Source organism: Rousettus aegyptiacus, unplaced genomic scaffold, assembly GCF_014176215.1.
Source record: "Rousettus aegyptiacus isolate mRouAeg1 unplaced genomic scaffold, mRouAeg1.p scaffold_m13_p_10, whole genome shotgun sequence".
In the NCBI taxonomy this organism is placed as follows: domain Eukaryota; kingdom Metazoa; phylum Chordata; class Mammalia; order Chiroptera; family Pteropodidae; genus Rousettus; species Rousettus aegyptiacus.
In genome coordinates this window covers 24,830,309-24,846,572 of record NW_023416285.1, presented here as the reverse complement: position 1 = coordinate 24,846,572, position 16,264 = coordinate 24,830,309, and the positions used below count along the sequence as shown (strand labels likewise).

The 16,264-nt window shown below is 39.5% G+C and overlaps 1 protein-coding gene across 1 annotated transcript; it reads right to left on the bottom strand.

The window, feature by feature from the left end:
* CASP6 (caspase 6) lies at positions 1-11,260 on the bottom strand. Its single transcript, XM_016140837.2, has 7 exons — positions 10,942-11,260; positions 8,105-8,147; positions 7,408-7,554; positions 6,545-6,621; positions 4,565-4,740; positions 2,301-2,460; positions 1-1,591 (listed from the first exon to the last, which is right to left on the bottom strand). Exons 1-7 carry the CDS (start codon positions 11,243-11,245, stop codon positions 1,353-1,355), a joined length of 1,146 nt encoding a protein of 381 aa, XP_015996323.2. The 5' UTR covers positions 11,246-11,260; the 3' UTR covers positions 1-1,352.
* Positions 11,261-16,264: the final 5,004 nt, after the last annotated feature.

Below are 16,264 nucleotides of genomic sequence, written 5' to 3'. Positions count from 1 at the left end.
TCCGAACACATCACACGTTAATTTTATTACAAAAGGACTGTCTCATTCTAAGACAACGGTTTCATACAGGACTCAATTATGTCCCCATTGTTTCCACAGCCTGAGATTTGATGGCAATTTGGTGCCCAGATATGTAGGTACCAACGTCACTGCATCTGAACAAGAGGATTTTATTCAAATAAACCCTTTGACCTATCACATTTGAGGAAAAAACAGTCTGTCTTTTTGTTTTGTTTTAGAGCTCTTTATTAACACCAGCTAATTTCTCTTAAGTAACCAGAATTGTAGAATCTTTACCTAGAAGGCCAAGCCAGTGTTCATCAGTTCATCAGAAACACTAAGGACCGTTTTTGTCATCATTAGCTCTTGGAAGCAGAGACAGTGATGGCAACGCCTGTAGTAAGGTGTTAAAGGAAAGTAAAACATTCAACTGCCACTGAAGCCCCTGTCATAACCACAAGAAAAGGTACAAATGTCTCACTAACCATAGCACATAGTTAGCATAATTTTTGAACACTAACCGAAATAATATATGTAAACTATAGCTTTTGAAGTAGCAACTCACAAGTTTCAGTTACCAAAAGCCCAAACAGTTAACCATCTTTAGCCTCTGGCAGGTTATTAACAAAACAATATTATTCAATTTGTATGGATCATTAAGAATCGAACCTTAAAAGTATTATCTATTCCATCAACATAATGGTCTGTGAGTGGGAATGATGATGTATGGTAACTTAACATGGAAGAAATTGACAGAATCAAATTTTGCAAGTGTTTAGGCTATACTGACTTAAGAATTAACGATTTTATATTTCTTCCTCAGAATGCCATATAATGTTCTTAAAGGCTGATTTTTTTAAAGTTCTATACAAAAAGTGATAATTCTAATGTAGATTAATTTACATGACCAACTAAAACAATTCTTGTATATAAATTCATGTACATAAATAAAAACATTTGTGTATAAATTACGCACAGGAAAATGTGAATTAGAAAAATTTGCAAAACATGAATTTCAAAATTAAAGGAAAACAACTAAATCTTGGGTTTCAAAAACCTTTAAAAACATTATAAACCTTTATTAAAAAATAAACAAAATACCAGTTAAGTCACCCAGATATTTGCAACTTATAAAAATCAAGTATTACAAATGTTTGTGGATTTTTATAGTAATTCCCTGAGGATTTCGTTTCTACATAGAGCAAACTCACTATGTCCAAAATGAACTATTTCCTTTTTAAAAAGTTAAACCTTAAACCATTTCAAAATTGCTGTACTATAAGCTTCAACCTGGTGTTATTTACATAAAAAAGGGGAATCTATTTTGAATACAAATATATAAAACAACCCCATCACTTAGATTTTGGAAAGAAATACAGCTTTTTCGTTAGCATGGAGGCAAAGCAAGGGACCTGCTTCTTTCCAATTGCACTTGGGTCTTTGCAGAAGTCCACACGGCGTCGAGAAACCTTCCTGTTCACCAGGGTGAGGAGTTCTGTGAACTCCAAGGAGGAGCCAAATGTTCCCAGCATTTCACACAAATCTTGAATGTACCATGAGCCACTCACAGTTTCCCGATGAGAATAATAACCTAAAAAAGACAGGGAGAAAAGGGCACTGAAAGTTTCTGGGTTTCAGTAATTGTAACTAAAAAACACCTTTACAAATCACCATTACAGTATAAATTCTCAAAAATTCTTGGAGAAGATTAAGATGTGTCTATGATACAGTTTAAAATTTTTTTCTCTGTTGACTATTCTCATGTGGGAAAAGGGATTAATTCTATATAGTTCTATAAAAATGAGGTTAATTCTGTGTAATTTCTTCATTACCAAAACATTCCCAAGAGTCACCAGGCAATGATTTTTAAAGACAAGAGATTAAAAAGAACATTTATCAGATTTCGTTAACCAATGTCACCATAAAACTTAATTTTTTAAAAAGGGAAAACCTTTAAAAAACAAAATCATTTACTGAAAAAGAATGATCATTATCAAATATTTTTCAACAAAGCTTCTCATGAATATGAACACAATACCATCAGTAATTGATAGCAGGTGCTAATATTTGATATAATTAGACTTGTAGCTTTAGAATTTAGTTCTCAGGGATGATTTTTCTATAAGATATTTTATACTTTGATGTACCGCTGTACTATGTGATCAAAGAAATCCATCCTAAGCCTGTAAACTTCAGGACCAACTCTCCGTATCCCAGTAGAAAGACCTGATCCTACTCAAGCCAAGGTGGAATGGAAATTAGCCAAGAAAGGCAATTCTGTATTTGTATTAAGCACTCACCTTCTGCAACAGAGTAACACATGAGGAAATCTGCTCCGGCAGGCAGTGTGTAAACTGAGGCTGCATCCACTTGGGTGACATTGGCATCCAGCTGGTCTGTATGATGATCCACTGCGTCCACAGGTCTGACTGGCACATCATGCTGGTTTCCCCGACATGCCTACGACACAAAGAGAAACACCACTCCCTTTACTCACCTACTCTTTTCTTCCCAATGCTTAATGTTTGCAGTGGATATATAATTCAGTACCCCTTCGTGTCAACATCAACAGAAGTCACTTTATAGGCACTTCAAAAACAAAACATTCAGGTTTAGAGCACACTGAAGCTGACAGTTTTTTCCTTACTTACATTTTCTTTTAGTTAATGTTTTTGAAAAATTGGTATCATCAACTATACACTAAATTATGCTGATCGAAAGGTACACTATAGAGAAAACTGCTGTGGCTTAAAAACTCCTTCTGGATTAACCACACCATAGCACCAGGAGTCACCCTTTCTTTTAAAAGCTATAGTATTTGCCTAAGTGTAGGGGCTCAGTTTTATCCCCGTCCTCCCAAAATTTATATGTTGAAGTTCTAACTCCCACTGCCTCAAATTCGACTATTTGGACATATGGTCTTTAAAGAAATAATTAAGGTACAATAAGGTCATGTGGGCGAGACTTAATCCACTATGACTGGTGTCCTTATAAGAGATTATGACTCAGACACAGAGGAAAGACCATGAGGAGATAGAGGGGTAAGACAGGCATCTGCAAGCCAAAGAGAGAAGCCTGAGGAGAAATCAACCCTGTTAACACCTTGACCCCAGATTTCTCCAGAACTGCAAGAAAATAAATTATGAAATGGTTAAAGAATTAATAAGCTTTAAAAGGCACAAAAAAAAAAAAAAGTCATGAGTGATTTCAAAGTTAGATAACTAGAAGGCCCTTCATATCCTATTTTTACAGGGAGATTTTAATCTTATGTAGAATTGTCAGGCTTGTTTTCAGACCTTATTTTTCACTGTCTTCCTAATATAATGTAGGACACCTGGAACTTCCATGTCATCAGTTGCCAAATCAACTGTGGTAAGAATAAGAGGCAGCCTTAAACTGAGGGCTGCCATGTGCGAGGCACTGTTCTAAATGTTTTTCATTTGTTAGGCCAAGTCATTTTGTCCTTGCAACCACCCCAGAAGGCAGTGCTGTTCTATTCCCAACTCATAGATGAAGAATTTGAGACACAGAGAAATAAAATAATTTGGCCAAGTATTTTATTCCTTTGTGGCTCCTTAGTTATTCCAATTCTCTCTTCTTTGACCATACTGGTCCCTCCCTTTCCCATGAAGCAATCATGTCATGTTTCTTTTTCTCTGGGCCACCCTCCTCAGCATCTCTCATGCTCATTCTTCACATGTGTCCCTCAGTTCTGTCCGACACTCAGTTTTCAGGCTATACTTGATGTGAGTAAACCCATCTGCCCCATGGCTCTCATTACCATTCATCTCATTCCTTCCACATTTATTTCTCCAACCCAGGCTGCCTCTCTTAGGTCCTAGACCTGGACCCCCACTGCCCATCCTACAGATAGGCCAATGCAGTTATCCAAACAAGAAACCAGGAAATCACCCTCCCCTTAAGGCTCTATGGCGGGATATAGAATGTGATTATGTCCTCCATACTGTTCATGGAAACAGACCACAGCACTGGAATATCTGGAATCATCTCGTTTGTTCAAAATCCTTATTGACATACCAGATGACATTATTTAGGCCCCCGAAATATTTTTATCCCTAATGCCAATATGGCACAGGGGAAACAGCATCTTGGTTTAAAAGAGAATGTGGAAGGATGAAGCAAGCTGGGACTAGATCTCTATGGCTGCATCCTTCCCACTGGCTCACATGCCCTCCAGCTCCAGCAGAACCCGACCCAGTCTGAGTAGGCTGCTTTGCACTGCATTCTCCAGATAGCACACACTTTCTCTGGTGGCTCTACCTTGACACTGGGCTGGGCCATGGAGTAGCACACTGGTTATTTTGAGTCATTTCAAATGTCAATCCAAGTAATAAAGATACCAAGAATCTTTATTTTTTTTATTCTTTATGTTAAGAAAGAATTACTACTAATAATTCAAATTGCAGCGCTTGAGTAGCTAGAATTCAAAAAGGACCTTTCCAGTTACTGGAGAAAGTTACTTATGAAATAGCCCTAAGTTCTTTATATTCACATGTACAGACTCTGGGCTTTATAATTGAGATTATAACATCATCAGTCTTACCTGAATGATAAATATCTTGGGTTTTCCAACCAGGCTCTGACACTTGTCTCCTTTAAACAAGCCAGTCAATGTCTGAATTTCAATTTTGGCATCGTATGCGTAAATGTGATTGTCTTCACCATGACTCAGGAAAACACATAAAAAGCAATCGGCATCTACGTGGCTAGAGGTCGATGCTATAAAGTCCCCCAAAAGTTCATATAGAAATGAAAATGAGATGCTTATTATCTACATGTAAAAATTCAATTTACTAACATGAGAATAAAGTTACATACATATGATAATGAAACACAACACACATTAGTTTTTAACCAATTTATACCATTCTGTATCAGATTTTTAAAAATCAAAAGTATTAAAGGTCAAAGTAATAGAATTTGAACAGATTTCATTAGTTTCTCTAAAACACAGAACGATGACATGTAAAACATAAAGGGATTAAATGGGAGACCTACTTTAAGATCCAAGTCATTTTAGCAATAAAGTTTTCTGAATACAGCAGAGAGCTTCCTGGGCAGACTGAGAGACCCAGAAACTATTACTTAACAACTCCCTATGTGCTGCTGCACTCCAATGAATGCAGCACCTTCAGTATGTCTACAACACTTAGAGCTTCAAAAAGAGTATTAAGACGAGACTGATGTCCTCCAAAGCTTATGAGCAAACAAAGTAGAAAACCTGGTAAGCAGCCAGTTAAAATGATTTACTGTTTAAAGAAGAGCTCTGGTGTGAAGGTTCCTCAAAAAAATTAAAAACAAAAACAAAAACTACCATATAATCCAGCAAATCCATGTCTGGGTATTTATCTGAAGAAAACAAAAACACAAATTCAAAAAGATATATGCACTCCCATGTTCATGCAGTATTACAATAGCCTAGATATGTAAACAACCTAAATGTCCAGTGATGGATGAATGAAGAAACTGTGTTACACACATACACACACAATGGAATATTATTCAGCTATGAAAACGAATGAAATCTTGCCATTTGCGACAACATGGATGAAACTTGAGGGCATTATGCTAAGTGAAATAAGTCAGCGAAAGACAAATACAATATGGTCTCACTTACATGTGCAACCTGAAAAAACCAACCAAACAAAAAACCAAGCTCAGAGACATAGATTGGTGGTTACCTGAGGGGAGGGAAGGATGGGCAAAATTAGATGAAGGGGGTCAAAAGGCACAAACTTCCAGTTATAAAATAAGTAAGTCAGGGGATCTAATGTACAGCATGGTGACTATAGTCAATAATAATGTATTGTATATTTGAAAGTTGCTGAGAGAGTAAATCCTTTCCTAGGATTTTTTAGGAAAAAGTCCTCATCACAAGAAAAAAAATTTGTAACTATTTACGGTGAAGGATGATAACTAGACTTATTGTGGTCATTATTATGCAATGTACAAAAATAAATCATGTCCAGCTGATAATAATGTTATATGTTGATAACAAAAACTCTGAAGTTTATATTATATAAATGTTATAATAGTCTGTTGGCAAATGACCTGAAAATCCAAGGCTGGCATGCAGTGATTAGTATGATAAACATAAGCTGTTAAAATACGTGCGGCACGGTAATGTAGACATTAAGAGATAATGTATATAAATCAACAGAATCTCAAAGCTAGTAAAAATCTTGGCAACAGAAGGAGTCAATTAAAAAAAATGACTGCCCAGCATCTGTACTGTTTGCATTTTAGATGTTTCACTGCCAAGTAAAAAGGTTATTTCATTGATTTCTAGAGTAATAGATTGTAACTAGTGGTATGCTAAATATAAACTTTAGAGACATAATACTTTGCAAAGGTGTCTAAATCTGGTGGGTAACATATAAGCAGAGAGGCATAACCAAAACCTATAACCCATGCTAAATGAATTGATAAGAATTTTTACGACACAGTTAATTTTACTTGGACCGGTCTGGGATAATTGAAGTACTCAATCCCATCAGAGGAAGATGAATCGGAAACTACTTACCCTCATGAATTTTGAGCAGTAGCTCTTCTGCTTTAAGATCATTAAAGCATTTCACTTCGAATCCTAGATCTGAAAATCTGGTGATAGATTAAATTGGACATTAGCTTATGAGCTATTCAAAGTTGTCACATACCCTACTTATCTGGGGAATCTATATACATTTTAGGATATATAAATTGACTTTTCTTTAGGAAGAAATAAAAAAACAAATATGACAATGATAGTTTTCCCTGATCACCCATGGTAGGAAAGGATTTAATTTTAATGATGACTGATTCAAGTTAGAATATCGTATGTCATGCAAATACATACAACGTGACTCCTGAACAACATGGGTTTGAACTGCGTCAATCCACTTATATGTGGATTTTCTTCAATAATACCTGTACTGTTTTCAGTCAACGGCTGGAAGTCCACGGAAGCAGAGGGCCAACTGTGTGCACTGATCTATGCCATTTTATACAAGGGACTTGAGCATCCATGAATTTTGATATCTGGGGTGGGGGTGTGGTCCTGGAACCAATCCCCAGTGGACACTGGGGGACAATTTAAGTTTTTTGGGAATCAAAGTTACATGTGGAGTTTTGACTGTGTGGGGGTTAGTACCCCTAAACTCTGAGTTGTTCGATGGTCAACTTTTTTTTCTTTTCTTTTTTTTTTTTTTTTGATGACAATGCAAAGCCTATTAACATTTAATAGAACATGGATAGGAAAAAAACTTAGGCAAGTTCTTAAGGGAGGTTGTGCCCAACTGAGGCTCATCCTCATACACTCTTGCTATTATTTCATCAGTGCAGACAAATTCTGATAAGTAGTTATCACTTAAATATCTCATCACCTTAACATGTAGATAAAACTACTACCTGCGCCTAAGGTTGTCTCTGTCTGCGCTGGTGCCCCGTCTTTCCGGCAGTGTCAAGTGCCAGAAGAACCTCTCGTGATTGAAGATTAAAGCAATTCCTCTCCTCTTGTGATCCATTTTGTACTTTTCTGCCGGATCAAACATTTCACTGTTAATGAAAAGTTTAAAAAACAATCACTATAAGTAATATTAAATAATGAGCTCCTTCCAGCCCAAGGTCAATGCGTAGTGTAGAGAGGGGTCTGCTGTTTCCTCTTCTGCCAGGCTGACATGTCACTGGTGTGCACTGGGAAAGCCTCACAGTCACAGTAGTAAGCATTAAAGTCCTGAAATATTTCCATACCGATTAGTAAACAGCGGCCATCATGAGCGCCCACCCGCAATCAGTCTGCATGGGTGTCTGTCCCCCAGGTTTCCAGAATCCAGCAACCAAGGGCAGTGGCCTGACCCGGGCCCATCTCTAGCTCTAGGGCTCATGCCATATCAACTCTTAAATATTCTGAAAATCATTCTAGGTCCTTTTACAACCAGAGGCAGAAACTAACCTACATATCTACAAATTAGCTCTCCAAATGCTAAAACCTGACATACTCAGTTCTACTTTCCAGCTCCCAGGGTCCTTGCTTTGATTTCTGTAGTCTGATCATGACCACCACAAGAGGAGAGGAGACCTTTATTAGAAAAAAGCGCATTTTTACCTCCTATAGAAGGCATCTGTTTCTGTCATGTTTTGTTCCTCACCTATGAAAAAAAAGTTGATTTTTGTTAATTTAATTTTTGACTGATAGTAGTGAAACAGCAGTAATTCTCATGTGCTTTTGACTCTCATATTCTAAGATTTTTCTGTTTTGGTTCGTTTAAAAGTTAAAATATGAAAAGAAAGGTAAGGGAAAAGGGAGGGAACTTTAATAGTAAACAAATGAACTATAAATTCATGACTCAATGCTTTCTTACCCCCAACTCTTACCTCCAAAATAGCAATGAATATTATAAAAAGAAGTGAAGACATATTATGCAAATGCATTCATTGCAAAATATGCCTAGAATAATAGTTTTGTGATTAAGGAACTCAAGTGAGATGTTAAATCGCTTTGTTTTATAGAAAATGTTTTTGCGAACAGTCTCTGAAACAAAGAAGGAACAATTCAAACCGGAGAACTGAAACACAGGGTGTAGCTAATACTGGACTACCATAGGACCAGGAAGAGGAGGAGCAGGGCAAAGGCTTAGATTTTGGATCTCCTGAAAGACACATTGGCACTTACAACCCCATAATGGGGACCCTCTGCTCCCAACCCATGATCAAACTTCCCCACCCTCTGGACAACCTTTCAATGAATCCCTCTCTACTCCCTCAAACAGTGCTGCGCATTCAGGCTTTCTGTGGTGATGGAATTGGTCTATACCTCCGCTGTCCCATGGTAGCCACTGGCCACATGTGGCTCTTGAGCACCTGAAGTGTGCCAATGCAGGTTAGGAACTCAATTTTTAATTTAATTTTAATTAATTTAAATTCAAATAACCACTTGTGGCCAGTGGCTTCTGTACTGGACAGCACAATGAATCTAGCATCTTATATAATAAGGGCCCATGTATCCATGAATCTGTTTTTACCCAGCAAACTTAACAGCCTCAAGAAGAAAGAGGAAGTAATGAATAAACAAAAACTAATAGCACAGCAAGATGCACCTCTTGATTGAGTCTTTGAGGAAGCACAATGGACCCTAAGGTATGGATCCTTCCTACAGGTCACCTCCTAGCAAGAGGGTAGTGTTCCCACCTCTCCTTAGAGAGCATCTCCCTGACACTTGATTGATCCAACCTCTCCTCTCCTCACTGACAAAGCCCATCCTAAGGGTGACAGTAAGGTAGGGAGTCCTAAATTCCAGTACTGACCTGGAGTTGATCAGTTTTACCCAGGTTCCAAAGAAAATAATACATCATGACTCTGACAGTCACTCTAAGCTGTATGTACCAAGGAGAAGGAAGGGTGGGCTTGAACAATATCATTATACTGCATGAGTACATGCTGGCCAAGAGGGTGAATGGTTTTTTGACAAAGAGAAAATAAATTTTAATGAAGGAGATACTGCATATTACAGATTTATAAGTTCCTATTCATTCGCAAAATATTTATCAAAAATGGGTCCATCATTAAACCCGGCTCTTAACCTCTTTGCTCCTTAAAGTCGTTTCATTTTTACAAAACAAATCACTCCTTTTTTCTCCTCACCTTAATTTGCTCTCTCTCCAGATAATTCTACCAGCCCCTGTTTGTTAATAGCGTGGCACTTTAGATACTTTCTCTCACTCAGCTCCACAACCCCCAGGCCAGAGAAAGTGTGCTAGGCTTGTCCAAGATCAGCGCAGTAGAGCTGAGATTCAAAGTCAGGTCTACCTGTGGAATCCAGTCTCTTTACTGTCGACATGCTAAACTCTCTCCTACCAGAGAGAGAACAGCTACCTTTCTAAACTAAGTGTTTATTTCTTCAAACTTCGCTAGCTTCTACTGTCATGGTCTTTATTCACTGCAGTGTCTAAGAAAATTTACCCATACTTCCTAGCAAGTCTGTTTAACAATCCTATGAGTAACCCACGTCTGCCTAGAGCATGCTGGAAAAGGGGTGGGTGGAGAAAGAAAAGAAAGTGAGCAGGTAGGAAAAGGAAGGTGATCAAAAGAATAGGGGTGGGGGCAGAGGTGCCCTGCCCAGTGCTCCCCCATCCAGGATCCCAGCCCGGCTTCCCATCTCCGACCACTTGTTCCAAAATGGAAATTAGCCAGAGGGCCCTGCAATGCCCTGAACGACCGCATGACTCCTACAACTTGCCCCTGGGGCCAGACTTGTTTTGTGCAGCAAAGAATAAAAAGCTCTGAAGTAAAGGCACCCTGCCCGACTGCTAGCACTTTAACCTTCAAACAAAAACTTAACGGCCAGGCTCTGAGTTTCTCAGTCTTGTCAGTAACATAACGAAATAAGTGACAGGGAAGAGCGTTCTAAAAGCACACGTTCATCAGCTGATTATTTTGTAGAGAACGGCTGCTGTGGTTTTAACTCGAACCCACAGTTGTAGGTGTCCTGGATGCGGGAGAGCGTCTCCAGGTGAAGTCCAGGCACACGAAGGGCCGGCCGGTCACGCTCCCATTATTATGGCATGCAACTACTTCCTTAACTTTTTACTTAAAAGTGGGGAAACAAAACCAGATCCAACTTGCAAAACTCAACTTTTCATGACTAGGCGCGCGGGGGGTGGGGTAGGGGGACGAACCAGGCCCGGCGGGGCCAGCCAGTGAACTTTAAAGTGGCCCAGTGCTAGGGAAGAGATCACCTGCTGAGGACAAAGGCGGCGGCGGCGGCGGCGGCGGGACCCGCCCAGCGCCGGGATCGCAAGCAGGAGACAGCTAGGTCCTCGCATTGTTTCCCTGTACCAAAATCTACGCTGCCCCCACCGCACCTAAGCGCTTCTCTCCAGGACCTGCAACTTCCTGGGGCCGCCCAGCAAGGCGGTGGAGCCCGCGCTCTCGGCACCCCCCTACCTGCAGGGCCAGACCCCGGGAGCCCGAGCGCCGAGCTCATCGCCGCCGAGCGCAACCGCGATGCCCCGGGCGCCTCCGCTTCCTGGAGCCGGGGCCGCAGCGCCCGCCCCTTCCTCCGCCCGGGGAAGGCTCCTTTCTTCCCCAGGAGCTTGCGGGGCCCAGGGCGCCCGGGAGGGCGGAGCAACGTCGCCTGGCGAGATAGTCTAGCCCTCGGGAAAGGCCAGTTGCCACCTCGACAAGGGCGGTCCCAGGTAGGAAGCCCAGGCGACGTGAGTTCACCTGCGGTGAGCTGAGCCTCGCTCATTCCCGCCCCAAACGTTTCATCTTCTCGACTGGCTCAAAGGTGGTGTGTGTGTCTGTTTCACGTGTAGTCATTTGCCCTGTACGAGTTACTTTGTAGGACTTGTAATAAGTTGTTTTAAAAGTTTTGTTTGTATGGGGGATTTGGGCCAAAGTAAACTAGAGGCAACTGCAACATTTTCAAACCTGGCTTTCATAGGTAGAACTTGTGAAAAATTGACATAAGTGGAGTCGTTTTAATAGAGTTAGAGCAGCCATTCCATTGCATGACTTGCTCCTTGGACCTTTGCAGTGTTTGAACTGGGCAAATTAACCTTTGAAGTGGACCAAGCAACACTAGCTTACAAACGACTGTTTGTAAAGCTAACAGGAAAGCAGGTATCCGTATCATGAGGACTGACGTGTATAGACATTCTTTAAAAGCGGTCACCAGCCATGGGCTGGCATACTTCAGAGATACAGTTGCAGACCACTTGAGTATCAAGTATTGCAATAAAGCAGTTAACAGGAATTTTTTAGTTTCCTAGTGCAAATAAATTTTGTTTCCACTATACTGTAGTGTACTATGTGTCAACAGCATTGTTGACACTGAAAAACAATGTACATGCCTTAATTAAAAAATACTTTATTGCTAAAAAATACTAACCATTATCTGAGCCTTTAGCTAGTCCTAATCTTTTTGCTGGTGGAGGGTCTTGCCTGCATGCTAATGAAAGTGCAAATCTGTGAAGAGCAAGGAACCCCCCGAAGTGCAATAAAATGAGGCATACCTGTGTAGCTAAAGAGTAACTTAAGATCAATAAAAGGTCCTTCTGTTCATATATTTATTCCCCTTCCTTTTATCATAAAAATCCATTGTGAAATTGGGACAAAATTTGGGTTTCTTCTTGAATCTGTGTTCCCGATTGAATTCTGTGATCTCGAACACTTTTTGTCTCTCACTTTGACTTTTTATTAACAAGCTGTCACCTGGAAAACAGAACTAGGTATTCCGTCACCAAAAGATTTTGGGGGGGAATAAGAAAGGACTGCAGTCTAGCACGTGCAGACATGGCGAGCCACATGCACACACTGGACTGGACCAAGATACCGAAGGAACTCCTCGAAGGGAAGCGGAAGTTGAGAGGGGATGTTACAACCATAGAGCTCTGGTATAAAGAGTTCTTCCTGGAGGGTTCTCATATGATAGAGTATACAACGCCTCTCATAAGCTCTTGCCCTTTCCGTGGACCCTCCCGATTGTGTCCAAGTTAAGTCTGTCAGAATTTTTATGAATGCTAATTTGGGGAAGGAATCATGCAGAAATTAAAAGCCCATACTTTGTGGCTTAGATTGTTGATGAAAGAACATCCAGCCTAAGAAAAAGTCTTATAAGAGTTTGAGCCAAACTGACAATTGCCAGAAGCAAAATCTCAAAAGGATTGAGAAAATGCTCTGAAGAATGGCGGTTTCACAGCTTATTTTTTACATTAGAATTAGAGGAGGTGATGCTGACATGAAATTCATTAGTAGCAGATTAGGCAGGCCAGAGAAAACAAAGTGGGGAAATCTCAGATTGGATAAATAGTAAAATAGAGTGACACATTCTTCTCTTACTTTGGTGGTACACGGTAGTTAACATTCACGGCACAGAGATGGTATTGGGGAACAAGATAAAGAGGGATTCTGTAGTCTCCTGCTCTGGTGCAGTGGGTGTGCTCTCAGGGGTCTGGAAAAGGAGATTACTCTGGCATTCCAAGGCTGTGTTATCTTAGATGCAAAAAAAAAACCCAATAAACTGGCTCCCTTAAAGAATGACATTTGTCAAGGAAGCTACAGGCTAAGGATGTGACTATTCACCATGACCCGCTTTTCGTTAGGAATTTTTATGTTCAGACCGTCCTATAGGGTTTATTTTTTGTCTCTGAATTTGTAAGGCCTGCCATGCAGGCTTCCCCTGAGCTTGTTAGGTTTAGTATGTAGCCCCTTTTTCATCCGCAAGATTGTCACTCATAAAACGATGCCCAGTTATGTGCTCATCAGGGCAATGGGGAGCTCAATGTTGCATTTAACTGGGTGGTTGACTATAATGTAAATCTGCTTCAACTAATAATTCTTTAAGATTGGATGAAAAGGTGGCCTTATCTTTTGTAACTCCTCTGGGACTTGTCGTTTAAAAAGTAACCAACTTCAAACTGGGAAAAAAATGTGTTAAGGCATCATTTTTAAGTGTGTAAGGGATACTTACATATAAAGTGGCCATTTTCTATAAATGTTACCTATTATTTGGGAGAAGAAAATAAAATCTAACTTGATAACTTTTTCTACCTGTGTTTGTGGTTCAAAAATCTTGCGTGGTCATTAAACAGAATATGAAATCAAAGGAGAATTTTACTCACCTCACGTATTTACTGTTCATTTCATTGCAGGCATATTTCCAGAAATCACCATCTTAGTAACTTATCTGCAGTTAAAGACATGGAATATCAGTATCCTCCTCATACAGTTGTTGTGACGATTGAGTTAAATGTACTCAGAACAGTGCCTGGCTTGTGAAGAGCTCAATAAATTATTTTATTACCACCTTACTCTCACTGAAAGCGGGATTGGCCTTCTTTTGGTTTCCCCATTACCAAGCCCAGTTGCTTAGCATGTCAGAGGTGCTTCATTAATTTTATCCATTGCAATGAGATTCAAGCTTTCAGCATTTATACTCCAGATTTTATCCAGTTTGAATGAGTTATCTGACCACAACTTCCTATTGTTTTGCCTAATTTTCAGTCTCTTCTGCCATATCCGTCCCTGGAAGAAGTATGTCAAACCATTTTATAGACACAAGCATTATTTGAAAGCAATATCGTTTTATTATTTTAAAATATCAGTATCATTTCTTACAAAGAGCTGCTAAAAACTAGTTTTAGGGGTTGGTTGTTTTGTTTTGTTGTTGTTTAATTAATTCTGTGGATAGGGAAAATACCATCCTTGAAATCTAAATATATGCCCTGTGGTACAGGATTCAAGTGAAAACATTAGTATGAACTCATGTTCAGCTTACAGAGATAATTCTGGAAATGTAGATATTTACACACGTTATTTCTTAGTTCTGTTTGCTGGGAGGGTCTAAGAGCAGTGATACCCCAATAGCAACAAGCACATCTAGTACCCAGATCTTGGTTTCTAAGTTCCTATGGAAACCATTCTCCATTTTAAATCAGGGCTCCTTGGAGAAGAGGCTGATCTTAGGGCTGAGGCTAAGAATATAGAAGATGAGCCTGAAGCAACTTTCCTACTTTCCTGCCAGAAATTATGGAAGTGCTCAAAAATCAAAAGGCTGGGGCATGTCAAAGAGACACAGGAGCCAACCTGGCATAATTCCCAAGAGCCAAGCTGGAATAATCTGAACAACAAAATAAACATTAGAAAAAAAATATACATGAGTTCACACTGATATACATAATCGAATAAACAAATGGGGGGAAGAGGGCAGATCTTTCTTACAGAGCAATTCCAGGTAGTACATACAGATGATACGCCCCCTTCCAGGTGAAACATCATTTTGCTTACTCTCCACTTCCCACAGACTGGACTCAGTGACCAACTTCTGAATAGAGATATGAAAAGGGAAAACAGTAACTTTTACAGTGGAGAAATGTAACATACGCTACTTTAACCAAGTATTCAGAATTAACACTCACTTGATATAGAATTCATCTACTTGTATGATTTGATAAGAACCCTTTGCCTCTGTGATTTTCTTCCTAAAACTCTATAACTCCAGTCCCATCATGAGGAAAACATTAGATAAACCCATATTGAGGGGCATTCTACAAAACACCTGACCTGTACTCCTTAAAACTGTCAAGGTCATGAAAAAATAAACATAGTAAGGAACTGTCACGGACCATGGGTTTATTAGACATGATGACTAAATGCAGTGTGGTATCTTAGATTGGAATCAGAAAGGAAAATGATAGTAGAAAAACTAGTGCAATCCAAATAAAGTCTAGAGTTTAATGAATAGTAATTACTAATGTTGGTTTCATAACAAATGTTTCAGTGTAAAAATGTTAATCAACATTAGGCGTAAGGAGCATACAGGTAGTCTCTATATTATCTATGCAACTTTTTGTAAATCTAAAATAATTCCAAGATAACAAGTTTTAAAAAATTGAAACATATAAAAACAGCTTCTACTGATTTCTGCATATAATTTATGACCATATAAATATTTCGCAGATATTCTGAGTTTGTCCTCTTGGGAAAGCCAATGCTGCCAAGAAAATCCATGAAATTTATTATGCTTCAAATTACCTGGTCAAGTATTTCAATGATAAATATTGATAAGGACTAAATATTGATAATGGCATATAAAACTATAGCTTTAAAAAAGTCTGAAAAGTATAAGAGTTCCAAACATTTAAACTGGAACCCACTTAGCCACAAGGGATAGATACACCTGCCTCATGTAATACAGGGAACAATTCTTAGCAGAACAGCTGCCGCCATCCCAGTTTGGGACGCTGTTAGGCTCTCAGCAATGACACACAATAAGTCTGTAGGTTCTGCAGTTTTAAGTCAAAAGGCGTTAAAATGAAATCAATTATACCATGGACTAATTGATGGAACCGAGTTAAGTTCCTAGGGCATCTCACCGGTGATGCTGAATGAAGTGGTATTTGAGGGCTTGCTGTACTCAGAGTTACGAATGTGGCCCTTTCTCCAGGACGTATTTTTCTTTCTGCCTAATTCTGCCTGTGGTGACTTAAAAAGAACCACTTCTCCTGGTGGCCTCTGACTTTCCAAGTGGCTTACCCTAATAACTTTGGCCACCATTTACCCAAAAGATACGTATGGCTTGGGATTCCGGGCTCAGGAAAGTCAGCAGCCAGTGGTAAGCAAAGATAGTAGAGGAACACAGCTGAGCTTTGCAAGGAGTTGATAAGCTTTCAACACTCAACATTTTCAGAGGCAGTCGAGTTTCTGGGACTTGCTATTGAATAACTGTTAATTTTTAATGTGAATGAGAAATCTATAAAAGATAGTT